The sequence below is a fragment of the Aricia agestis genome, chromosome 15, assembly GCF_905147365.1.
Source record: "Aricia agestis chromosome 15, ilAriAges1.1, whole genome shotgun sequence".
NCBI classification, from domain to species: domain Eukaryota; kingdom Metazoa; phylum Arthropoda; class Insecta; order Lepidoptera; family Lycaenidae; genus Aricia; species Aricia agestis.
In genome coordinates, this window is record NC_056420.1 from 13190345 (window position 1) to 13218210 (window position 27866).

Below are 27866 nucleotides of genomic sequence, written 5' to 3' on the forward strand. Positions count from 1 at the left end.
TTCTTAAAATGGACCCCGAGCGAAACTAATTGGTGACCCCTGGTCTATAGTATCCCAGTGGACAAAAGTAGTGCAATAAAAGACAACATAGTAAATTACACGTTATTTATTAACATTTAAGCACCGACAACCATGACGGCCGCGGCGGTGTCCGCTTCAATCTGCTGGTCGATCCAGTCCTGGTATACAGCGGTTTGCAGGAACACTGGAATGGAAAACATAATATAATAAACCACAGTGGCGGGGCAAGACCTAAGGATGTGGCCAAGATATACAAGGCCCCCTGAAGGATGACGCAAGAGGACGGATTTTGTTGAGAAAAATAGTTTTTTGATACCCAAACTTTTCTTTATAAATATTTTATTTATAAAAATTTGAGTATCAACAACTCATAATTTATCCTTTAAAAATCCGCGTGGTCCAAGGGGCGCGAGGCCCCTTGGAGCGAGCGGCCGTGGGCGGTTGCCCACACCGCTCACTCTGATACGCTGCCTCTGATAAATCAACCGACAGACGAGAAATAAAACCTCTTTTTTTCTCCGAAGGTGGATAGAGCCCCGACTCACTCTGACATCACTTGAATCAAATCCTCACTACATAGTACATACCTACCATAATTATAAAGAGAAAAAGTCTGTTTGTTTGCACCGAAAAGGCTCCGAATGTACTGAATGACAATTTTGATAAAATTTGGCATAGACATAGATCACGGGGAAGGACATAGAGTCGTTTTTTACGGAAAATTTACGGTTTCCGCAAATACATTTTGCGCGAGCGGAGCCGCGTAGATCCAGGGTTCTTAATATATTTTGTCACAGCTCCCCAGATTCTGAATCAAATGTAAGTACTTACCACTAGGTTCTCCAGCACCAACCAGGATGGCGTGGACGGCGCCGTCAGCGACCACCGCCGCGCCGAGGTCGAACTGAAAATATATGGTCCTTTGAGCCGGATACAATACAATAGAAATATTTCTAATGTAAAATAATGAGTTGTACGGTCAACAACTATTTCCTATTAACTTCGATCACCTATTAATAATTTAATTAAGGGCTAGCACACAAAACTGCGAATTTGCATCGCATCGCAAAAATCTGCATCAAAATTCATAAGTACTAAAAATGATATTATATGCAGCTCTTAGACGTTTGCAAATTATATTATGTGAATATATTTTGAATCCCGGAAATGAACACAATGTTTAATCGTACCTAGACATACAAATTTTACTACCCAAAATAAATAGCATATCAGCAAAATGTACTATCAGATAAGTTGATTCCTAGGCAGATGGCGGACCTAAGTAATTTGGTCGCGTTACGTCAAATCCGGCCGACCGATCACAGCTTATACGAGATTTATATTTGCGCCTCGTGGCCGGCTCGTGGCTCGGCTTGCGGCGCGTCTCGCAGCTCGCGTCGAAGCGCGAGTGTAAACACAAAGCTCGCGTCCCCCTCGAGCTCCTTTGGAAATCGCTCCCGACGCGAGCTTTGCGTGCCGCGAGACGAGCCGCGAGCTCGAGTTTACACTCAGGGCTCGCGCCGCGTCTCGCGGCTCGCCTCGTAGCTCGCGCGCGAGTGTAAATCGAGTATAACATTGAATTGACATAAGCCGACCACATGACGTAGATCCGTCAGCTGCCTAGGAATCAATTTCCTCGATGGTACTATTTACCTTGGTGGTTTGTTCGTCAGCTACCAGAGCGCCGATTTCGGAAGCTTCCAATTCGATTTCCTTGCAGATCAGCTGCTCACCGGGAACTGAAACAACGTATTAGTGCCCAAATATTAAGAAGGTAAGTGATAAATCATCAAGCATTATGCGTATATATACTTTTATGAGTACTTTCAGAGGTTTGAAATGTAAGCAGTTTCCAGTGATTTGATCATAAAATACTAGTATATATTAAGTCTATGGATTTGATAGACTCAACATTTTGTTGTCTGATTGACTCTTCTCTTTGATTTGATTTATTAGAGTTTCATATCGGGGGTTGTTTATTTTAAGTTGAAAGAAGTTTTTGTGTTTTGGTTAACTCTGCAATAATTTTTGAACACTTTTATTTTCCACTATCTGCGAAAACTTTGAAATAGCAGTTTAGCTGTAAGTTTTCCGAAGAACTAAAAAAATAAAATAGTGTGTAATCAGAGAAGTTGATTCTGAGGCAGATGGCGGACCTACGTAATTTGGTCGCTTTATGTCAAACCCAGCCAATTCATCACAACTAACATTGGATTGACGGAAGCCGGCCAAATGACGTAGGTCCCCCATCTTCCTATGAATCAACTTTATTGATAGTAGGTATACTATATAATATAGTAAGTTAACTAAAACTTACCATCCTCAACACCGCCGTACGCGCAGACCTTGCCAGATGAAGGGACTTCAGAGTCGCTGCTTGCCAGACCAATGGGTTTGATGTTGTCTGAAAATTACATATTGAGTTAAGAGCATATTTTGGTTTGGTTCAGTTTAGTTAGAGTTCAATTTGGTCAAATATGAGATAACTAGATGACGGCCTCAACTCCATCGCGCCAAAGTTCGTTTATCGCTCGGGAATCATACAGTTTTCCAGGATAATAATAATAATAAAAATATCTATGGACGCTTCACACCATGTCAGTCTGGCCCCGTGGTAAGTACCTGAAGGACTTGTGTTACGGGTACCAGACAACGGAAATATATTTAATATTTTTTATACTGTACACTAGCTGTTGCCCGCGACTTCGTCCGCGTGAACTTTAGTTTATAGTTGTTCCCGTACATCGATTGAGTCGTTTACGCGCAAATCAGAAAAGTACTATATTGTGTGGGAACCACACATTTTTCCGGGACAAAAAACATTCCTTGTTTCTTCAATCCTTCCTTCCTTTAATCTCCATGCCAAATTTCATCAACATAGATTGAATAGTTTACGCGCAAATCATAAAAGTATATTGTGCAATAAAAGTATATTGTGCAGTAACCGTACATTTTTCCTTGACAAAATTTATCCTATGTTCTTTTTCGGGACTCATAGTATCTTTATACCAAATTTCAGCAATCGGGTCCAGCAGTTTACGCGTGATGTCGTGACCACGCGAAATATAACGTTCCACGCAGCTTCGCTCGCGTAAATTAGATATTTCACAGACAAATTAGGCCACTAAAAATAGCCTATGATCCTTCACGTGGTCTACTTCTTATCTGTGCCAAATAACAGAAAAATTGCTCCAGTAGTTCGTGAGATAAGTCCTTTCAAATAATTTCCCCCGTTTTTTCCACATTTTCCTCTATTTCTTCGTTTCTATTAGTCTTAGCGAGATAAGATATAGCCTATAGTCTTTCTCGATAAATGGGCTATCTAAGACTGAAAGAATTTTTCAAAGCGGACCAGTAGTTCCTGAGATTAGCGCGTTCAAATAAGCCATTTCAAAGAATTTCTCCCGTTTTTTCCACACTTTCCTCTATTTCTTCGCTCCTATTAGTCTTAGCGCGATAAAATATAGCCTATAGCCTTCCTCGATAAATGGCCTATCTAACAGTGAAAGAAATTTTCAAATCGGACCAGTGGTTCCTGAGATTAGCGCGTTCAAACAAACAAACAAACAAACAAACAAACTCTTCCCAATTATAATATTAGTATAGATATATTTAAGATTTTTATTATATGATACACATATTTAATACACATCCATGACCCGGGAACTTTGAACACTTTTTGTTCCGTCGGCGGGATTCGAACCCTTGAGCTACCGACAGCCCACCCACTGAGCCACAGAGGTCGTCGATAAGACGTATCCTATGTCCTTTGCAGGCAATCAAACTATCCCCATACCCAGCAAAATCGGTTCAGCGTTTGGGCGTGAAGAGGTAACAGACAGTCAGACTGACTTATAATATTATGGATCTTATACATTTTCACTAATTTCTTTGTCACCATTGCGTGCTGTATTTCACCTGTCATTGGAAGTCATCTTAAACCTATAAGTTACCATTGTTTGTCTTTTGTTTTAATGTGCCAGATAATATTCTGTTGGTGAATCGTAATAAATAAATAAATTAAGAAAGAGAAGATATAATTAAGTGTCTATGGTAACCTGTAACGACTAGCTATTTAGCAAGTAATTAACATAAGTGTGATTTAATGAAAAAGATGGTTAGATAGTTTTAATTCTTATTTTGCGTGTTACCTTGACACTCAAACCGCTGAACCGATTGATGAATATTTCAACCCCGATAAGGGACATAATATTATGATACATATTGCTAAGGCCAAACGATGAAACAGACAACATGCAGTTCTAGTTTTTTAGCTATTGCATAGCTTTTATCGCGGGCTTAGAGCTCGGCGACCGATTCAAGAAATTCCGTAACGAAAAACACCTAACGTCGTTTCAATTCGGCAGACTTCGGCACGGTGTTTGTTTGTTTATAATCGCATAAGTATTAAGTTCATAAAATTAACCGCGGCAGTCACCAAGTGCCACACGTATTTTTTTAATTGAAGCTGGGTCACACCTATCCCATTTCCCTGTGCGATACAAACACAGAACACACATTTATTTAATCTTTACGGAGCGTATCGTGGCGTGGCCGCCGGGTGGATAATAAAACCCCCAGTTAAGTGCCTCTATCTGTGTTGATCTAGTTATTCTAGCCCGAATATCGTGGAAGGTTATAAAAAGAGTTTATGGAGATGTATTTATTGCTAGACGTTAAGGTATTTAATGCGTACGTGCAATATAAAATTCTACTGGAACCGTACATTTTTCGTAGATCCGTAAATCAGTGCTTTAGAGCGTGGCTCTTGACTCGGAGGTCGCGGGTTCGATTGCTTAAGAAAATAGTTGTTTCCAAGTATGTATTTCCTGATAACCTAACCTGCGCCTAAAGTCTAAACTCTCCCCAGTCGTGTCGGTCATCTATCACATTGGGATATGAGGCTTAAATACGGCGCCGTACCGTGTTTGGCCTAAAGGCCGCCGGATGGGAGTGCTTAAAAAACAATATTTCCTACTCAGCTATCCCTCAGCGAAACACATTGGAAGACATCATTTATACCAGCTGCCCTGCAGCTGCTTGCCCGTCTACCGGTCGTGTCCTCGCGACAGTAGAGCTGCCAATCTGCTGTCTACTAAGCTATCTACTCACCGGTAGACTTGACGGAGCGGTTGATGCGCAAGGGCGACGTTGTTCTCGCCGGTCTTGGCGTCGTAGCCGGGATGGACTGCAGTAAAGCTGCCGATCTACTGTCTACCTGCTGTCTACTAGCTGTCTACTAGATTTCTACCTGCTGTCTACTAGCTGTCTACTCACCGATAGACTCCACGACGCGGTTGATGCGCACCAGGACGACGTTGTTCTCGCCGGTGTTGGCGTCGTAGCCGGGATGGACGGCAGTAGAGCTGCCGATCTACTGTCTACTAGCTGTCTACTAGATTACTACCTGCTGTCTACCTGCTGTTCTACTAGCTGTCTACTCACCGGTGGACTCGACGACGCGGTTGATGCGCACCAGGGCGACGTTGTTCTCGCCGGTGTTGGCGTCGTAGCCGGGATGGACGAAGACGGCAGACGTCTCCGTCACGAGCTCGGGACGGATGACGTCAACGGCGCCGTATCGGATCCAGACGAAACGGGCGCTGGGGGTAAATGTATACTGTTGTTAGGTGTACTTAAGTTAGTTGTGATTAGCATAGAGGTAGCGATGGAGCCAGCAGGAGGGCCCGAACTAGCCGCTCCGGGGAAAGATCATTTTCGCCGCCCTTTCCAGAAGACCATATTATAAGTCATGAGCTAGTTTTGTTGGGAGACAATAGGGGGGATTAATTAAGTGGAAATAAAGGGTTTTCCAATAGGGACTCGACAATTTTGAATTTAGTTTGTGGAGTGCGTCCATTTAACGCACATTTGCTTTCATTTAACATTGAACTGATAATGTCGAAATCGAGTCGAAAATCGGAGTTAACGCAGCAGTCTTTAAGAGCGTTAACTCCGATTTTCGATCGTAATTCTCGCCCTTGTAGACAGACAGATTGGCCATGATTATGGATTATTTTTGGCCCGAATTAAAAGATATGGACTTGGACAGCCAGACATGAGGATTCAAAAGGACGGTGCCACAAGTCACACACGTTACAATCGATTTATTGAAGAGCAAGTTTGATAAGCGTGATATCTCAAAAAACGGACCAGTCGATTGACCGCCTCGTTCGTGCCATTTAACGTCTCTAGATTTTTTTTCTTTGGAGCTGCGTCAAGTCTTTAGATAAGCCAACAATGTTGGAACAGCTCAGAGCCAAAATTAAACGCGAAATAGCCGAAATGTGTGGCTGAGTCATAGAAAATTGGGTTCAACGAATCACCGCTGCAAACGGCCTGCAGCAGCGGCCATGAGCGAAGTCGAATTCCATTAAAAAATGTTTTCATTGTGCTTCAATCCGATACGGTCTACTAAAATTTTTGAAATACTTATCTCAAATGGTTTTAATTTTATTTTGGAAAAAAGTTGTAAAGTCCTTATTGGAAAACCCCTTATTTACGTATTTCGTAAATATTGCTCAAATTCAATTCAATCCAACCTTGAGTTGGAAGATAATAATTGTGAAACTTGGGTGGTGGATGGCTAATGTTGGAAAATAGGATTATGTGAATTTTGCCACCCCTTTTTAAAAAAGGGGGTTTCTCAATTCGACAACATATAAGTATGTCCTTTTTTTATTGGCGGTAGCAACTCGTGAATTGCTTTGCAGTTTGTAGTTATTCTCTAACTAAAAAAACATGAAAAAGAATGTACAACCTTTTTTTGTCATGCAACTTTTTCAACATATCAGACAAGGACGAAACAAAGGGTCTACGAACTCGTTAACACAGCTAGCGGCGGTGAGCACCCATGAGTCGTTGTACAGAGTCCCGACACAGGACTCCAGGAATCCGCTGGTGGACACCGCGATGCGGAGGTGCACCACCCACGGGTTCTCACCCAGTGCAGCGGCAGATGCTGGTTTAACTGCAAAATTCATTATGGTTAAAATCACGAGGCTACACAGTACACATTGACCCGACAAGTGGTTTGTGCCATGAAAGACATCATTCAAATTCAATCAAAGAAAGGATGAATGTCAATTGGACCCGACCAAATTAGGTAGAACCCCATCTGCCGCCCTGCAGTAGTTTATATCCCCTTTCATCTGCCTATAAAACTATTTCCCTGCAAATTATTTATACAAATCGTTGCCACTTATAGGGTTAGGACGCTACACACGAGATGGGAAAAAATCGACCAAGTGCGAGTCGGACACGCGCATGAAGGGTTCCGTACTGTTTTTGAGCAAAAGTTGGCAAAAAGTTGTGTTTTTTGTATGGGAGCCCCCTTAAATATTTATTAATTAGTTTTAATTTTATTATTAATTATTAAAGTACAAATATAATTAAGAATATTGTGAGTATCTCAAGTGCCTACCTGCTACCATTATTGATTACGAGCAAAAAGAGCCAAAAAATCACGTTTGTTGTATAGGAGCCCCCCTTAAATATTTTTTTTTTTCGTATTTGTTGTTATAGCAGCACCAGAAATACACAATCTGTGAAAATTTCAGAAGTCTAGCTATAGCGGTTCTTGAGTTACAGCCTGGAGGCAGACGGACAGACGGACAGAAGGACAGACATCGAAGTCTCAGTAATATTTTTACCCATTTTTACCCTTTGGGTACGGAACCCTAAAAAGATTTGGCAAAAAAATGCCGCGAGGCATTATTTTTTGCCTCGAACCATAAAATACAAATCAAGAGTTAATTACTTACATTGAACATTGTTACCAGTACTGCGAGCCTGAAATATGAAATTTAAATATGTAAATAATGTTCTGCTGCGTTTCCATGCTTGCCAAGGCTTGACCAGCGTCCACAAGCAAAAGCGTGTATAGAGTATCTGGCTTGGCTTGCGTGAGCTTGTGGACGCTTGTATCCGATCCAGTGTAGTGTCGGTTTTTGGACAAAGATCAAAGGGCGCTTGCGGCAAGCGCTTGCGACGCGTTCACACGTTGGCGCGCGCTTAGTAGCCGCTGTGAAAGGTTAAACTAAACGTAATAGCCGACACAAGTTCAGTGTCCGCAATGCTGGGATGTACGTAATACACTGACTCATTCACAAGCGTGTAAACGACTTCCAAATGCCAAGCGAGATTTGTGGACGCTTGTGCCTCGTGGATGCTTGCCAAGCCTTGGCAAGCATGGAAACGCAGCATAAGGGTTACAACATTCAACTTTATTATTATTTTTATAAAGTTGAATGTTCTTAAATTCTCTGTTAAATAAAGATGAATTGAGTAACTTTAAAATGAATTACTTGTATTTTATACATCTAGTTACGTAATAACTTATAAGTAGGTAGTAAAACCTAAAATGTACTTTAAACAACAATTTTCATTTTTCAATAACGGAGTTACTTCCAGTGACTTTAAAACTTTAAACATTATTTAATAAAGTTAATAACATTTTAAAAGTTTAAAGCTTATAAAATGTTGATGGTTATAGCTCATATTATGAGATCTCATAAAGTTTAAAATGCCTTTTACGAGCAAAACCGAACAGTTCATACTATTTTATCATTTCCTTTTATTACGGAAAGGTGTTTAAAGCGTTTTCAATAAAGGTGATTTAGTTCGTTTATCCTGCTGTAACCATACCTACAGTTTGGCGTTATAATATAGGCAATCGGTTCGGTAATATTATTGTGAAATCATAAAAAAACCGGCCATGGGCGTGTCGTGCCATACGCAATATACGTAGGGTTCCGTAGTACCGCTAGTTTTTGATAATTTTTATGTGGTCAATGAATGTACATTTATAACGTGTTTTACACTACTAACAAGTAACAACATCATCTCAGTTACTTTCAAGGAATTTGAACGAAAAGTTTATTTATACTTCGCCGAATAATTTTTTTTTAGTTGATCGACTATTACTCAATAACTTATGAAGTATTATTAGCCGTGATAGTTTTCCTTTTAAATTCAGCATATTTCCTACTCCCATGAATATTTTCACATTTCCAGAAACAACCGTGTAGCTGGTAGAAGAGGGGACACTGGACTTTAATGATTTTTTCCACTTTAAAACTTCATATTTCCCTAATGGATCTCTAAATCGGAAAATGATCATTGAATACTCGTAATATTTTAAAAAATCTATCCAACGACACCCCACACGGTGGGGTGGACGTGAAAAAAAATATCACATTGATGTGTAGGGGAGGTACCGTAAAAATTTTTTTTTTTAAAGATTTTATACAGTGTGTAAAAAAATAAGTGATAATACTTTAAGGGTGTGTACGTGTTCCTTGTAGAGAGTTCACTGTGAAAGTAGCAGCGCTGAAAGACGAAAAAAATTTTTCACTTTTGTATGGGCAAGTGCCCGAGCGGCACGAGTTTCCCCATACAAAAGTGAAAAAAAAATTTGGTCTTTCAGCGCTGCTATTTTCACAGTGAACTCTCTACAAGAAACACGTATACACCCTAAAGTATTATCACTTATTTTTGTTACATCCTGTATACCATTTTGTCGGCATCATTAAGATGTGCATTCATGCCGAATTACAGCTTTTAGGCCTTATACCGCCGTACTCAGAGACATTTAATTACAATTAACCTTCAGTTTAATGAAGAGTTTGACAGATAATGTATGGGGCTTATGTCAAAATTTTGAATTAATTACAATTAAGTAATTAATGTTCCACTCTGAGTGCGGCAGTTAGTCTCTAAGCAAATCCGCAGACAGACAGACGGACGGACAGACAGAAACTATATATAAGGATTCCTTGTTGACTACGGAACCCTAAAAAGTTTAGTACCAAGCTTAAACTTTCTTGCAAACATATTTATATTTTTATTTGAAAAGTTTTTATTTAAAATAAAAATTAAATCTCTTACTTATCAACATATTTTGCAAGTAACAAAATATCATCAATAATACAAAGATTAAAAGATAAATAAGATAATACGACTTAATTCAGTAACACAATTTGTGGGGATTTCCTTTACGATAAGATAGGAAGTGGGTAAAATAATTATAATATAGATAGGTAATAGATTCTAGTTTTTTTGCAATAAAAACTTACTTTGTACCTACTTACTCAATTTATTAGTTGAACGCTTTTAAGGGTTCCGTAGTCAACAAGGAACCCTTATAGTTTCAGTCTGTCCGTCCGTCTGTCCGTCTGTCTGTCTGTCTGTCGGCGGTTTTGCTCAGAGACTATAGGACCTACAAAGCTGTAAATTGTCATGAATGCACAACAAAATGGTGCATGAAATCTTAAAAAAAAAATTTTTTTTTGGTAAGTACCTTCTCTACACATCAAGCGGGAATGAATTTTTTTTTCACGTCCACCCCACGCGTGTGGGGTGTTGTTGGATAGGTTTTTTAAAGTATTATGAGTATTCATAGATCATTTTCCGATTTAGGGATCCGTTTGTGAAATTTTATATGAAGTTTTAAAAAAAATTGACGGGAGTAGGAAATATGCTGAATTTAAAAGGAAAACTATCACGGCTAAGAAGACTTCATAAGTTATTGAGTAATAGTCGATCAACTAAAAGAATGTATTCGGCGAAGTATAAAGGAACTTTTCGTTCAAATTCCTTTGAAAGTAACTGAGATGATGTTGTTAGTAGTGTAAAACACGTTATAAATGTACATTCATTGACCATACATACATTTAAAAAAACTAGCGGTACTACGGAACCTTATATTGCGCGTGACCCGACACGCACTTGGCCGGTTTTCTATATACTTACTTAGGTACTAATAGATGAAGCCCGCAACTCCGTTGCGCCAAATTCGTTTATCGCGCGGGAACCATATATTTTTCTGGGATAAAGATGATCATATGTCCTTGCCCGGGACTCAAAGTATCACCATGCCAAATTTCAGCAAAATTGGTTCAGCGGTTTGAGCGTGAAGAAGTAATTTAGACAGACAGACAGACACACTTTCGCATTTATAATATTAAGTATGGATTTCGTCTGTCTCTTTCTTCTTTTTATGAAAGGGCAGATACGATATTACATTTTTTTAAAATTACATTTACAATCAATTAGCATAAACCAGTATTTTCCAACCTTTTTTATGATGTGGCCCTCCCGATAAGAAAAAATATTTCACGAGTCACGACAACCCAACTTTTGCTTTTTTTATTTATCATTAAGCATGTTTATAAATATTCTTTTGGTAACATTTTCCTCCTTAATATACTTACCAATATTTTTGTCTTTTTTACTGAAATAAAAAGGCAAAAAGATTGGTTACATATTAAGTTTCTTTCGACCTCTGCCGACCTCTCTACATATTATGAGCTATATGTAGAGAGGTCGGTCGAGGGGTCGCGACCCAAAGGTTGAAAAGCACTGGCATGAACTAGCACAGTTTTTACCAAGCAACTTACTTTTTTCCACTTATCATAAAAATCAATATTCCAACGTGTATGTATGAGACTAATATTATGTCTACTTGTTATATAAAATAATAACCTCCTTTTAGGGAAGTCGGTTAACTTACCTGTACGGCGATGATCGCACACAGGAGAATAGCGAAACCCTTCATGATTGAATTCTAATTGACCACTAAACTACTAATTACTTACTTATTTTACTAATTAGGTGAACTTATCGAAAACGTCATACTGTTTATCAACAGCGATGTAGATTTGATAGATTTTTCAAAGATATATTATTTATTGTGATTCTCTTGCGGTCAAAACAACTTTAAAATTACATTATTTTAAAAATGTCTATTGTAGGTACTAAAGTCATTGGATTGCGATTTGACTGGAGAACCGCCTTAAATTAATTATTATTATTAGTACTTACCTATAATATGGTAATTTAAATTGCCCATAAGTGTGAAACAAAACCTCTTTTATGTAGTCTCGTACGGTCTTCATTTCATAAAGTACACCTGAAAAAAATATTGAAAGTAAAATGTATTTATCATAAAACGATTCGATTTATGTATAATATAATAATAATAGCTCCCACACCGGTTTCGGTGTGGGAGCTATTATTATTAACCGGCCACCGGGCCGGTTTCATTGAAACCAGGCCAGCTACGCAGGAGTAATTTTATAGTGCCCAAGTGTGTGCGCAGTACACAAGAGCACTCTCTATTCCTTTACTCTCATAACCCAGTGGGACGGCAGACCGACACGACCGGCGAGAGATCAGGCGCAGAGGACTGACTTTTTACATGCCCATCCGACGCATGGATCGTCTTATTTGTCAGACAATCAGGTGATCAGCCTGCATTTTCCTAACCAAACTTGGAAATAACATGTTTCCAACGCGGGAATCGAACCCACGACCTCCGAGTCAAGAGCCGCGCTCTGTACCACTAGACCACGGAGGCGTTCATTATATAATAAATGTTATGTAAAGTAAATCAAAAAATGGCAGGCCATGTTTTATTTTCCCATCATTATTATTTATAGGGGAACACATTATATGGTGTTCCCCTATAATGATGGGAAAATACAACAAGGCCTGTGTTATGAAGGGGAACACATTTCTTATAATATTATATGATTTTATATCGCAGCCACTTGTTAATACAACATAATCCATAGATAAAGATTGGATAAAGATACTATTTTTGTCCAATTTTATTGATAATTATAATTCTGATATTAGAATGATATTAAGCAGCAGTTAAATAGATTTCGATTATGTTTTACCACAAGGAGCCAACACTTTAAAGGACTTTCATAAAACCAGCCTAAAATATCGCTTGCGTTAATTTTCAATGACAATATATAGGTGTAACTACGAATAATATAGTTTTTATTATTCGTAGAGGTGTAACAAAAATAAGCGATAATACTTTAGTGTGTGTACGTGTTCCTTGTAGAGAGTTCACTGTGAAAGTAGCAGCGCTGAAAGACAAAAAAAAATTGTTTCTCCATACAAAAGTGAAAAAAAATTGCGTATTTCGAATAAGTATATAAGGTCTGTATGCCTTTGCTTAAAATCTTACAAAATTTACATAGACAACAATAGCAGACCTTAAATAGTGACACGCAGTGTAATTAAAAAAATAATGAAATAAAAATACCATGTATTAAATATATAGTATATTCTATTTCTTAGGACTCTTGGACCACGACTTTCTCCCCGCATCCTTCGGCAGGGACCAACTCTTGGACCGCCGTGGCGTCTTGCTCTTTTCCTTGGCTTTAGGGCTAGGCGTCCTAGCTCGGGACTTATCTCTGGATTTAGACCTAGTCCGCTTGCTGCGAGATCTGGATTTCCTCCGGGATTTTGATCGACTGCGGGATCTGAAATAGAGTAGCATAACATTGTTTAATAACGAAATAATATGAAAGTATTGCAGCTACATTTTATTCACATTAACCTCTAAATAAATAAATATTTGCAATACGTTGCATAACTTTAAAAAAAAATACACGTATGTATTATATTACGTACGTAAACGCACACATACGTATACACACATGCGCGTATACGCATACGTACGTACACACACTCTTAGATATACGCACACGTACGTAAACGCTTATGTTATAGGTATACGCACTCGTTATGTATACGCACGTACGTAAACGCACACGAACGTAAACGCACACGAATGTAAATGTACACGTACGTAAATGCACACGTTGGTATACGCACTCGATATGTATACGCACACGAACGTAAACGCACACGTACGTAAACGTACACGTACTTAAACCCACACGTGCGTAAACGCACACGTAGGTATACGCACTCGTTATGTATACGCACGTACGTAAACGCACACGTACGTAAACGAACACGTACGTAAACGTACACGTAGGTATATGCACTCGGTATGTCTACGCACACGTACGGGTACGCACAAAAGAGAGAATGTTTTATCTCTCACCTGCTACGACGTCGGCTCCTAGAGCGAGAGCGCGTATACGAGCGACGCCGCGAGCGGGAGCGAGACCGCGTATACGACCGACGGCGGGAGCGCGAGCGGGAGCGGCTGTACGAGCGGCGGCGGGAGCGGTCGTCGTGCTCATTGCGGCTCTCGTTCTCTGTCAGCTTCTTGAAGTATCTGAAACGTGACAATTCGTGACGTCAATATATTTTGTAATAAAAGTTTTTGTTACATAATGGAGCGATGTGTTGAATTTTGGGGTAGTCATCGAATCTAGTTTACACTAGCCTAACACAAATCAAAACTGAAACCATAAGGCTGCGAACTAATTCAAAACTTAAAATGTATAAACTATTATATTATAGGTGGCAGCACTTGTTCCCTATAAATCTCTAATACACACTCGCAATCTACATAAACTTACAGGTAATACTGCTGGCTGGTCCGGTCCATCGAAGTACGGCATCCGCGGTCCGTGTCCGCACCAGCGCCGCTCGTGGTACCGGCGCTCGTAGACTACTTACGCATTGACTATTATGTAGGTGTATCTAACACCATATATATAGACTCACTGGTAATACTGCTGGCTGGCGTCCGGTCCGTCGAAGTACGGCATCCGCGATCCGCGCCCGCGTCCTCGTCCGCGTCCGCGCCCACGTCGCTCGTGGTACCGGGGCTCGTACGCCACGTAGTTCGGATTGGGCATGTACCCGCGCCCGCCGTAGTACATCGCTGTCATATTGTCACGGTCTTATTGTTCACTTTTTATGATTTTTTATTAGCTATAGTCAGTTCGCGTAAAGTTCGCACTGTGAAGTTCAAGAGAAGATAGGCAGTTTAAAGACCTACGTCATTTGGTCGGGTTATGTCAATTTCATGTTGGATGTAATCTTTCGGCTGAGCTTGACATAACGCGACCAAACTACGCAGGTCCCCAATCTGCCTATAAATCAACTTCTTTAATAGTACACTTTAATGGTCACATCACACATATCAACTCGGAAAGGGATCGTCACCGTATCGCCTTTCGCCTCGCCGTCAACCAGACGTCAACCTAACACGTAACCAAAGCGTATCAGTAGCGCCTGTACGTCAACTCGGCTACGGCAAGGCGACGCCTCTCTTACGGCTCGGGAAAGGGGAAAGGGGCAAGGGTGGACGAAGAAACGTAAGCTTGAGTACGGAGAGACGTAAAACCGGGGACGACGTGCCGTAAGCGGGTGGACGACGAGCCGTAAGCGGATGGACGACGAGCCGTAAGCGGGTGGACGACGAGCCGTCCACGCGTCGCATCCCGGTTCGGAGCCTGATCCGAGGCGAGGCGATGACGTTACGGTTCCACTTAGTGTGCGTTGCAGTAGGGAGTTTCATACAAACAATATTGAACGGCTCGAGGCGATACGGTGCCGATCCCTTTCCGAGTTGATATGTGTGCTGTGACCTTAAATCTCTTTCATGATTGATATCAAAATAGAGTTACTACTTTGACGATGCAAAACTTTGTAGTGAAAACTTTTAGCGAATAGACTATAGGGCATGTAGATAACACAATAATATGTCGTCAGTTGTTAGAAAATTACAGACAAAAGGCAAAAAAATAGATACATTTGAAGGTAGACAGAAGTTTAAATTGACTGCAATCGATTTGGAGATTTTCTTCCTGTAAGTGCAATATATTAAACAAATGTCCACCTTTTGTGATAATAGGTCGGCTAACAGTGAAGTTACACTTATAACTTTCCCGAAAGCATTTTACCCCTTTATTCATAAAATATTTAAAAAGTCAATGTATCTGTCCAGTGTCCTTGTCCGTATTAAAAAAAAACTTCACAGACAAATGACAGCATAAGCTTACAGTAAATAAGTGTAATGATTTGTATTAGCTGTAAAATATCAATAAAAGTACATACTTTACGAAAACTGTAGAAAAAACCAGTTCTGAAAGATATAAAGAAATAGTTCCAAATACATGATAATATTATGTTTTACCCTTGTCTAATAAATTGGAAAAGTGCAAAGTGGCTAAGGTTAAAAGATTGTATAACTAACGGCCATTCCCAATATTTGATCTATCTCTGGTTTTGCCCTACTAGAGATAGGAATAGCTCACATTAGACATTAGAGACATATATTTTATGTCAATTGTGAGCTATTCCTATCTCTAGTAGGGCAAAACCAGAGATAGATCAAATATTGGGAACGGCCGTAAAACGTATAACCAATGAGGGATGTTTGGCGCTATGTAGCCGTAGGGTCTTCCGTGTCAAATGTCGTGTCAAATAGACATAATATTGCAGCTATATCGTGATTCGTGACATGTGGAAGCTATTGCCTATTATGACAGCTGTTTGACACGACAATTGACACGATAGACCCTATATAGCGCCAAACATCCCTCATTATAGCATAATATAGTGTAGATATTATGTTGATGTTTTTATCAGTACGGACAGTAAGGCTGCGTATCCACGAGAGATAAAATAAAATAAAGTTTCTTTCTTTCTTCTTCCAGATGCGAGGAATGTGTTTAAAAGATCCAATAGAATCGCTGCGCTGAGCGAGGTCGGCGGGGCTAAAATGGTCACATTTAGCAATTCCTCTCAATCAATTCAACAAATGAATTGTCAAAACTGTCAAACTGACAAATGTCAAATCAGTACAAAAATACAGAAATGAATTGCAAGCTGAGTTGCATTTTACGATTTTAGAAAAGTGAATCATATTATGATTCATATCATGATTCTTCAAAGCGACCATTTTAGCCCCGCAGGTCAATGAAGCGATTCTATTCGTTATCAAAAACAAATTCCTCGCAACACATCTCTAGATGAAACGCAGCCTAATATTGGTGTATACGAAATCTCGATACTCATACTTTGGAAGGGATAACCGGGCGGCGGCACGGCGGCGTACGGGTACCCGAAACCGTACGGGTTCGCCATGGGGTACATTCCTGAAAATTAAAATAGTCTGTTCAGATCACAGAGTAAAAACTTAAAGCATAGAGAGTGTTAAATGCTCTCCTTAGATTAAAACAGATATTTGACAGAGTGTTTGTATAAAAAAGTTTCTGTGGTAATTATCCCTATTCCTTTATATAAAGAAAACGCCTCTATGATCTAATGGTGTAGAACTTTAAACTCTAAACCATGTGCTCAAAGTGCTCAAAATATGAGCCAAGCGGCACACTCTAAACTTTAGAGCTTGGCTCAGTAGGCCTACCACAAAACTGTTTTGAGAGTAGGACGCGGCATTCTCGTCCGATTGTTTGAGTCTCAAAACAGTTTCATGGTACAAGACCTGGACTCAAAGTTGATTTGATTCCTGCGCTGGAGCCCCAAAAGTTGTTTTCAAGTTTCGTAAAAACAATATAGGCTAGCGAGTGTCACCCGATTGTCTGGTACAAGAAAAGAAATAGAGGTACTTAAATTACTGCTGCTTAGTTTACTTTCAATGAAAATGAAATCGGCCACTGACACTGAAAACGGTGTGGGAGCTAATTCCATAAATTAATAGCTTACTCACCAGCAGCTCTATTGTACTCCATCTCCCTCTCCGGCGTGGTTAACTTCTCAGTCTTCACTCGTTTCGGCAATTCCGCTGATGATATCGAACTGACCGAGGATTCCCGTTTTGGCTTCTTAGTTTCTAACGCTGAACGGATTATGATGCGTCCTGGAAAAACGAAAAAGTTATATTTAAAATAACATGGGACTAGATAATATGATTTAATTATCATAATAATTCATAAAATTTTACAAAAACAACAGTTTTCAAACAGTATTTCCTTATGATGAGACCACCTGTGAAGTAACCTCTTTCAAACAAGAAAATAATCATCAAAATCGGTTCACAAACGGCGAAGTTAGCTACGAACATACAAAAAAAACATATTTGGTCGAACTTAAAAACCACCTTTACTGAAGTCAGATAAACAATTAGGTACTCTCACCGTCCAATGCACTCTTGAGTCGTTCCCTCTGCTCCTCATAAGTCCTCTCGTGTTGTCGTCGTACAGAGTCGACTATACGCGCGCGCGCAGCACGCTCGCCCGCTTCCGCCCGGCTATGTTTATTGCGTTGGAGGTCGGGACGGAGCTGAAATAATAAGTTAAATGGTTATAAACATATAAATTATAAACTATACTATGTCATAGGCAGCGCACGAGTTTAATGTGACGTTTATATTCAGCCCTGTTGGTAAGTGAGCAGGGAAGTGGTCAGCGAGAGAATGTAAATGGCGCTGCCATTTGTCACGCCACTGCCTGGCTGAGTGTAAACGCTCACTCGCGTCGTTGCTGCTGCAGAAGTATGCAAAATTGCCGGCAGCGCAAAGAGCCACGGCAGTGGCTGAATATAAACGTCCCATAAGATCGTTTGAAATAGCTGGAGGGAGGATAGCCGCATACGTACTATAATATCAGTGATATTTATTCACAAGCAGATGGTAGACCTACTTGATTTTTACATTAGTTGTGAATCATGCTGGACATAGGCCTCTGTCCTATGTCCTATGTCCAGCAGTGGACGACTATAGGCTGATATGATGATGATGATGATGATGTGAATCATGATATTTTGTCAATTAGACTTGACATGACTTTACCAATGTACGTAAACCTTCCCTGTCCAGTCTGGACTTAGCAATAGACTTCCCTATCAATCAGTTTTCTGATAGTACTATTTACTCAACAAGATGTCTGATAGCATGCCAGCAAAACTGAGTATTTAACGCGCGTTTTCAAAACAAAAAGAGATACTCACATGGAACAAGAGTATACGATCTCGCGCGCTTAGCGAGTTTCGCGGCGGTAGGATAGCCTTAGCAGGCACTGAGTCTTGCCTCTCAACTTTGAACTGTCAACAGTTAAACTAATTGGATTCCGTGCACAGTAAGCCGATCCACACATAGCCACATAGCTTAGAACTTAAAAATATATAAAATACTACTTTATTGCTAAAGTTGGCTGTATGATAAAAAACTCAAAAAAGTAAAAAAAAAATTATTCAGAATAAATTTTTGCAAATATCCTCTGAAAGTCTACATGATGCCTACCACCGGTTCGGGAACTAACCCGGCGAGAAGAACCGGCGTAAGAAACTCGCGATTTTTGAACATGTGATTGTGAATGACAAAAATTCAAATAAAACGCCACAATGAACTAGGTTTAAAGGAGTGAGCACACTGAGACGGGCCGTGCCGGGGCTCAGCGTGCCGGGGCTCATCGCAAATCCGCTGCGCCCCGACACAGTGTGCGATACGCGCATCCGCTTACATACAAATTGTATGGAGGCGGATTTTTGCGATGAGCCCCAGCACGCTGAGCCCCGGCACGGCCCGTCTCAGTGTGCTCACTCCTTAATTTTGTTCTGCACAAATAAAAGCAGTGGCGGCTTCAGTCGCTAGACCAATGTCAGTAGAAATTTAAACCTAGACTAGTTAATAGTGGCATTTTATTTGAGTTCTTGTAGGTCGTAATCACGTGCTACAAAGATCGGAATGCTACCTTTAGAGACAAGTGCCAATAAAACAATACACCAATTTCTCTGCTTGGCATTCTTTAGGCACAAGTAAAGTATCCCTTTTCGTCTTAAAAACTGGCAGAGTATAACTAGGGTTGCCATCCGTCCGGATTTCCCCGGATTTGTCCTAAAAAGAAATAACAATCGAAAAAAATCAAAACTTAAATGTACAATGATACCACCTCTTATAGAAAGATGTTGGGCAAGCGTTGTAAGAGACGCACGGCGCCATCTAGTATGAATTTTTGGAACTAACTTAATTTGAACAAATTTTCGTATTTTCACCCCCTTACAACCCTTTTTTCCAGTAAAAAAGTAGCCTATGTCCTTTCTCAGGCTTTAGACTATCTGTATACAAAATTTCATTACAATCGGTTAGGTAGTTTTGGCGTGAAAGCGAGACAGACAGACAGACAGAGATACTTTCGCATTTATAATATTAGTATATGGGTGTAATAAGACCACTTCCGATAACTTTGGGGTATGATTATACTACATTTTCTGATTACGAATATGTATTTTTTTTTTAATTTTTTTTTTAATTTTTTTAATTTTTTATTCTTTATTTTTTTATAATTAAAACCCTTTAAACATGATAATAAACCACATAGAAAAATATTTTAAAATATTTTTTTAAATTTTATTATTTTTACCCCAATAACCATTTGCAAGCGCGCGGTCAACGTTCTCGTGTTCCGAGTACATACCCGAGAACGTTGACCGCGTTAATCAGCTGTTAGCTCCGCCCTACGCACGCTAAGTCGAAAGGTCGTATGCGACGAATGACGATACACTACGAGTTACGACTTACGACAGAACACACAGAAACCCTAATGTAGGTATGTCTTTTCAATTTCAAACCCATGAAGGTCACCATGACGTGGAACTTAGAACTCTGACCTCTGACCTCTCATCTAAGCTACTTGCAGTGTTAAGAGTTTAATGGTACCTCATGTAGAAAACTGTAAGTAACTGTCTGTGCATGTGTAACAACTTACGACAGTATGGCAAACTTCTAAGATTATTAGACTAGTTAAAAAGTTCATCGTAAGTAACGAAACCTATGCGGATGAACTGTTTATCCGCAATCGTCACTTATCAATCGAAATAACAGATGATACACGAAAAAACCTCATACGTAAAACTGGCAATTAACTTACGTGAAAAATGTTGAGTTCAAGTGTTCTTACTTCTTTATGCATTTTGAAAATAGTCCTTAACACCAAGCAATAAGACCAGTCACCACCAAGAACGTCAAAAAAACTTCTCGTTAATGAAATGTATCACACCACAAAGTATTTTATTACAACTGAAATAATAATCAATTATTTATTAACACTTTACACAATACTACCATGTTTTGATACTTGAAGTAATTGTTAAAAAATCAAACTTATCTCCTAACAACTCTAACAACCTATTACCTCAATGCTCAAATGGCTACTAAATTAAAAAATCTATTTTAATTTTTGAAATAATGTTCGTCGTGTATCGACTTTCGGAAGTAGTCAAAGGACACCGAACAGCGCGGCGGCTTGCTTTGATCGCGGCGCCGACAAAGCGCGCCGCTCTGCAGGTGCCCGACGCACGTGTCGCTAATCCATTTCAAGGACAATCTAAGTGTTGTACCCTATAAATTCAATACTATTTAGTCGATATTTAAATTACCATTAAATAATAAAAATTATAACTATTATTTAGTAGATCTCATCTCATTTTTTAAATTCGATACCTACATTACCGTGATAAAGTGATTGTTATACCGTGGTACGCGTTATGCGCGTCTAAAATACTTTAATACCTAATTAATTAAATAACTATTAATTATTGTCGCTTTTCTTAATATTGAGTAGGTATTTGTTTATTTTTAGTTTGACAGTAATCAATACGTACTCGTATGTAAAACAATTAATACGATTTATCGATAAAAAAATTATCGATTACTCAAAATATTCACATTGCACAGGGATACATCCCTATTATTTTACAAAGTTTTTTCTTCAATTTTGTTCAGTCGGCTGTCTAACACGCGCCGTGCTGGTGTAGGTACCTACTGTGACGTTTTTGTTTAAGTTTTGTAATTTTACGTTTAGATGTTGTCATATTATTGCTTGTTTTGTGTATTGTTAACTATTTTTTTTATGTTTGTAATTAATAACGGGCCGTGACAAGATACGTCCGATGAATTTGCGATGCTTTAAGGAACAGGTGAACATCGTCGTCGATAGACGATAGTGCGGTTTAAACAGTGCAATAAAAAGTGTTTAAAGAATTGGAATGTCTCCTGTAATTACTTTTGTTAAGTGTTGAAAACCTCTGCAATCTACATCGAGTTAGATGGATCATGGAACACAGTTCGAACTGCATTTCATAAAAGCAGACAGCTGATCACAGGTCAGTGAACATGTTTTTTTCCATTTTCCATTGATAGGTATTGATAGGTGCAGTAGCCCAGTAGGTAACTGTGTATGTATTTTTACAGATGTGTAAATCGGATGATGATCGGATGTGAATTATGATTTCTTTTCCTTTTTGGCCGGAAGTAAAAACTGAGTATTTTTGAGTAAAAACCTGAGAAACGGTAATTAATAAATTGTAACATTTTGTTAAATCGTGTAAACTATTGTAATTTAATAATCATTACAATATTGGTGGTTTATTCACTACCTACGGGCTAGGGTATAGGGCACACCACGATCAGCTGTTTTGTCTTAACTCATGACTAGCGCAGAGCCGCGCGCGCGGTATTCGGCACGGGCGGCGCGGGGGGGCCGGCTCGGCCCGGGGTTTCATTCATCGGCGGCGGGCGATATTATCGCGCATTAACTGCACGCATTATACATTGCGTGTTGAAAATTTTGACTATTTTAAAAACTGGCGATTACATGAAAATTTCTTGCACCAATGGATATATCTCATGCCCTATAATAACCCCACGAAGTTATCGGAAGCGGTCTTTTGACACCCTGTAGATTTTGTCATAGAACTCAGCATTATTAGCTCGTACCGTCTCCAAAATAATGAAGATTGTGTACATATAAATAGATGAGGTTTAGGAGAGTTATGCATAAGGCACATTAAAGAGTAAGAATTATTTAACACCTTTTTGTTCATTATAAATTATTATTGTTTTTACCCTGGAAGTCGGTTTTAATTTTTTGTTAAAAATAATATTATCTATAAAAATCAAAAATTAAGAAAACGAATTTTTGCCATTTGTTTGCATTGATACAATATTTTCACAACTAAAAATTATAAATGTTTTATTCTTTATAAACACCTAGCTTATAAAAGATCTGATTTGCCCCCCCCCCCCCCCTGGCCCAGAGCCTGGGTACGCCCATGGTCATGCAGCAATAAACGAAAGATAAAAACTCGCTAAGCATACACACGGTTTCTTGCACGGACTTGAGTTAGTCAGATTTTTACAAAAGTCGCGCGCTTGAGCAGCGCCGTTCGTCCGCATCTTCCAACGCGTACGCTCCAACAGCGCTGCCGAAACGCTTAAGAGGATACACCAGGGGCTAGAGAAATGAAAAAAAAGTATGTTTAATATCTATAGCTGTCTCCCTTACCTCAAGCCTATGCCACAGAACGCGATAGAGACAACTGCAGAAAATCAACTATTCGTTGTCCCCTGATTCCTTCTCCAAAACTTAACCGATTTAAGTATTTTTTCATTAAGAATTAAAGCAAGGCTTGAGCTGTGTTCCTATGTTTTTTTTTTTTGTATATTCTAACCAGTTTTGTTTTCTGGGTGTTTGAACACAGAGGAAAATGTGGCAATTTTTTTGGGTTTTTGGACGTTCATATCTTTTTTAATAATAAAATTGTGAAAAAAACAAAACATAGGGACATACTAATAGTGGCCATAGATATTCAGGAATAAAAACCGGCCATGTGCGAGTTGGACTCGCCCATTAAGGATTCCGCAGCAGCAATAAGGTTTATTTTTATGAAATTTAAAGGATTTTGATTTATTTTTATATTTCAGTTGATTTAATGGAAGTTAATTTAAGGTTTACCATTTATGGCGTATAAAAAAAAACTACTTGCTAGATTTCGTTCAAACCAATTTTCGTTGGTACCTAGCTTTTATAGTAATGTATGTACATCATATATTTTTTTTAGACTTATCATGCCCCTACTTTAGAAACACACATTTTACCACTTTGGAAGTCTCTCTCGCAAACTATTCAGGTAAGAAAAAAATGATATTAGAAACCTCAATATGATTTTTTCAGACCTATCCATAGATACCCCACACGCAAAGCTTAGTTGAAAAAAAATTTTTTTTTGTTTCAGTTGTACCTATGGGGTCCCCTAAAATCCATACTAATATTATAAATGCGAAAGTATCTCTGTCTGTCTGTCTGTCTGTCTGTCTGTCTGTCTTGCTTTCACGCCAAAACTACTGAACCGATTGCAATGAAATTTTGTATACAGTTATTCTAGAGTCTGAGAAAGGACATAGGCTACATTTTGATGTGAGAAAATATCTTATTTCCATGAAAATTTCGATGAAAATGAATTCGCATTGCGCGTGGCCAGCGCTCATCCCGGGGGTCCTGGGTTCGAGTCCCGCAGGCGGAACAAAAAGTTTTCAATTTTCCTGGGTCTTGGATGTGTATTAAAATAAAATTTCTAAAATCTTAAACATATTTTATGTATAATATTATAAAAAATCCAGAAATAAATCGATGGAATGAACATTTTAGTTCTAATACGATTCAACAGATGGCGTTTTATTTTTTACTTTATTGTAACATAGAACTAATCATACTTATTAGTTAGTATGTTTTTGTTTATAGTTTTTAATACGTTAGAATATTATCTATACTAATATTATAAATGCGAAAGTATCTCTGTCTGTCTGTCTGTCTGTCTCGCTTTCACGCCAAAACTACTGAACCGATAGTAATGAAATTTTGTACACAGATAGTCTAAAGCCTGAGAAAGGACATAGGCTACTTTTTAACTGGAAAAAGGGGGTTGTAAGGGGGTGAAAATGCGTAAATTTGGTCAAATTAACTTAGTTCCAAAAACTTAAAACAGATGGCGCCAAGAGTCCCCTAGATCGCGCTATTGCTTGCTCATACGTATTTCTATAAGAGGTGGTACCATGTTGAGGTAGGTTTTTCGATTCTTTCGATTGTTATACACGTTATTAACTAATAACTCACCTACCAACTTAGACATCAAATTCAAAAACAACAGCGCCAAAACTACAGAACCGATTGTAATGAAATTTTGTACACAGATAGTCTAAAGCTTGAGAAAGGACATAGGCTACTTTTTAACTGGAAAAAGGGGTTGTAAGGGGGTGAAAATGCGTAAATTTGGTTAAATTAACTTAGTTCCAAAAAACTCAAAACAGATGGCGCCAAGAGTCCCCTAGATCGCGCTATTGCTTGCTCATGCGTATTTCTATAAGAGGTGGTACCATGTTGAGGTAGGTTTTACGATTCTTTCGATTGTTAAACACGTTAATATTAACTAACTAGCTGTTGCCCGCGACTTCGTCCGCGTGGTCTTTAGTTTATAGCGCGCGGTGTCAACAAAATTTGTGTCAAATTTAAAAACTTTTTAAAACCCTGGTAAGTGGTACCCCTCTTAGGGCCGCGTTACACCGGAATGGCAGCGCTGAAAGTGCTCGCCTCGCCGCTGCCATTCCGGTGTAGCGCGGCCCTTAATTAATCAAAATACCCAAAAACAGCTGTGCAGTGTGCACATAATCTACTAGTTAGTTCCAACAATTCATAATAGATGGCGCCGTGCGTCTTCTACATCGCGCTGACGCTTGCTCAAAAGTCTTCCTATAAGACGTGGTATCATCTTACATTTAAGTTTCGATTTTTTTCGATTGTTATATCTATTCTACGGTATTAAATAACTCAGTACTTTATCTGTGCAGTGACGTAACCTTAAATCTATCAATGATAAATAGTTTATGGGTAAAGTTGTGTAATCGGAGGGCTAAATAAGCTTTAAAATTTGGCATAAAATATAAAGTTTAATATAAAAAAATGAAATACTTATTGTGTGCACACTGCACAGCTGTATTGATTTAAGGGGTACCAGGGTTTTTTTATAAAAGCTTTTGACACCAATTTTGTTGACATCGCGCGCTATAAAGTACTATAAACTGAAGTCCACGCGGACGAAGTCGCGGGCAACAGCTAGTTTTTAATATTTTTTCCATTTTTGTATCAAAATCTTAATGCGGTTCACAGACTACATCTAAGTACTTACCAAGTTTCAATAGTATAGCTCTTATAGTTTCGGAGAAAAGTGGCTGTGACATACGGACGGACAGACAGACAGACAGACAGACAGACATGACGAATCTATAAGGGTTCCGTTTTTTGCCATTCTTTTATAATTAAATGTAATTGGAATCTCCGAATTGGCTCCAACGATTTTCATGAAATTTAGTATATAGGGGGTTTCGGGGTGATAAATCGATCTAGCTAGGAAGCATTTTTAGAAAATGTCAATTTATTCGTGTTTTATCGAATGCCAAGCAAACCTTGGTCAAATAGCTAGTATAATATTAAGGAAGGAATTTGAATATGCATGTTTGTTAATAGTTACCTCGATTCTTTTAAACAATTCTTCTATCAGTCTCACAGCCTGCAATCTCTTCTGTGCTTTCAACAGTCTCTTCTGTTCGTCCGTGATATTCTTTGCGAGGTCCACGTCATCTCTCGCCATGAGTTTGGCTAGCTGCTTCTTCTTTCTTCTCTCTTCTCTCTCCTTCATTTTCGCTAGTTTCTCTTTTTCGGATTTTTCCAGTTTTTCTCTGAAATTGCAATGTTAATTGTTAATGTCATGTCTCCTAATGCTGTGTTTATTATTTAATAATGCCACAGAAGCAAAACTTACTAAACCCATCAAGCCCCATAAGGACACCGGTGAACAAAAGAATAACAATAGATTTCAAGAATCCGCGATTGAAAGATTAAAGATTTTGATTTAGATTTCATATTCAAAAGCTAGCTTTGTTCCTTGGGCTAGTAAATTTTGTGTTTATTATTTAGAAATATTATATAAGTGTTTAAAATAATTTAAATACACCCAAATTGTAGCATCATTACCTTTCTTTTGCTTCTCTCTTAGCAATTCTTTCTTTTTCCAATCTCTCCTCTTCCTCAACAGCTTTCCTTCGAGAGAACAGCCTCTCCCTGACTATAGCCCTCCTCTTAACAGCGGCATCTGTCATGTGCTTTGTTTTATCAAAATCAACATTAATGGCACACCACTCTGCTAAATCGTCATTCTTTCTCACCAGCTTTTTTCCTCGTAGTGCATCCATACATCGAACAAAGCTGACATACTCATTGAACTGGACGTAGCCTTCGAAATACAGCCCAGACTCCGAAGGGGGTATCGTTATTCCTCTCATAGCCTCCTTCATTTGCAATCTGAAAGGATCTGAAGCTGGCACATCCACTTGACGTATGTCGCCGTACTTTTCAAAACATTTCTTGAATATTGACTCGGACGGTGGGGCGTCATCGTCTCTCTCGCGGTGGTGGACGAACCAGCGGATCGGTAAGTTTCTAATGTGCACCGTATCCGGCCTTTCCCCCGGTTTCATCTCGTCCATATCTGTGGCGTCCCTGAAGAAGGAGTCCCAGGCATGGCGGGAGGGATAGTCGATCTTCACTTCGGAAACCCTGACCTTCAAGGGGTCGGGGTAGTCGTTTAGCTGGATGATGCGGCCCTCCAGCCGCGCCAGCACTCGCTCCAACTTCCCCCGGCTCTCCAATTCCGCTTCGAACCTAATCACTTCCGAGCTATGCTTCGACACTTTTAACATTGAAAAATTATCAGGTTGGATCATTTTTCGCAACTTTTCCATTAACTCCCAATTGGAGATCGATTTCCCGTGTACCTTGTGGGTGGGAAGCTGAACAGAAATGTTAAGCTTTGAATACGATTTGAGATACAAACGCTGTGGCAGATACAGAGCCACAGCGTCTGATGTGTCCCTACATACTTGTATGCTCATTTTAACTAATTAGAACAATTAAAACTTAAATCTAAACCTATATCAAGAAAGAAATACGCTAAACTAAAGTTATAAAATTAATGTCTTATGACCAAAAATGTTTTGCAAGTCAGCTCCCATATTACGCGGCACACGATCTGTATTTATGAAACGATTAAACTTAGTTAATTTATCAAATTTTCACAGTTTTTAATAAATAAGTAGGTAAATATAATTTTTCGTAGTAAATGCAAACAAGACGCGGTTCCAAGAGGAATTTCGACTTTGACAATTAGTTATTTGACATTGACAATAACATTGAATTTTTTTTTAATTTAAAGTTAACGTGGTATATACTTAAGTCATTGACTTTTATAAGTGGACGCGGCATAATGGTCCCTACCAAATCAAAATACTGTGGCCGGTCCGCCATTTTATGTTCCGGTTCTATGAGGTA

The 27866-nt window shown here is 39.0% G+C and overlaps 1 protein-coding gene across 1 annotated transcript; it reads right to left on the minus strand.

Moving 5' to 3' along the window:
• Positions 1-91: 91 nt before the first annotated feature.
• Positions 92-27514, minus strand: LOC121734225 (A-kinase anchor protein 17A). Its single transcript, XM_042124705.1, has 14 exons — positions 26514-27514; positions 26011-26218; positions 17847-17991; positions 17420-17569; positions 16770-16847; positions 14467-14626; positions 13895-14071; positions 13113-13304; positions 6844-7002; positions 5467-5624; positions 2339-2425; positions 1675-1760; positions 853-925; positions 92-205 (listed from the first exon to the last, which is right to left on the minus strand). The coding sequence occupies exons 1-14, from the start codon at positions 27428-27430 to the stop codon at positions 117-119; spliced, it is 2679 nt and encodes an 892-aa protein (XP_041980639.1). The 5' UTR covers positions 27431-27514; the 3' UTR covers positions 92-116.
• Between the last annotated feature and the right edge of the window lie 352 nt (positions 27515-27866).

Excerpts from the sequence above, each read along its gene's own strand:
- LOC121734225 (XM_042124705.1), bottom strand. The coding sequence starts at position 27,430 with ATGAGCATACAAGTATGTAGGGACACATCAGACGCTGTGGCTCTGTAT. Across the intron at positions 7,003-13,112 it reads TCGTGGTCCAAGAGTCCTAA|GAATTTTGCAGTTAAACCAG; the intron begins GAAATAGAATAT and ends TTTAACCATAAT. Across the intron at positions 926-1,674 it reads CTGACGAACAAACCACCAAG|TTCGACCTCGGCGCGGCGGT; the intron begins GTAAATAGTACC and ends ATATATTTTCAG.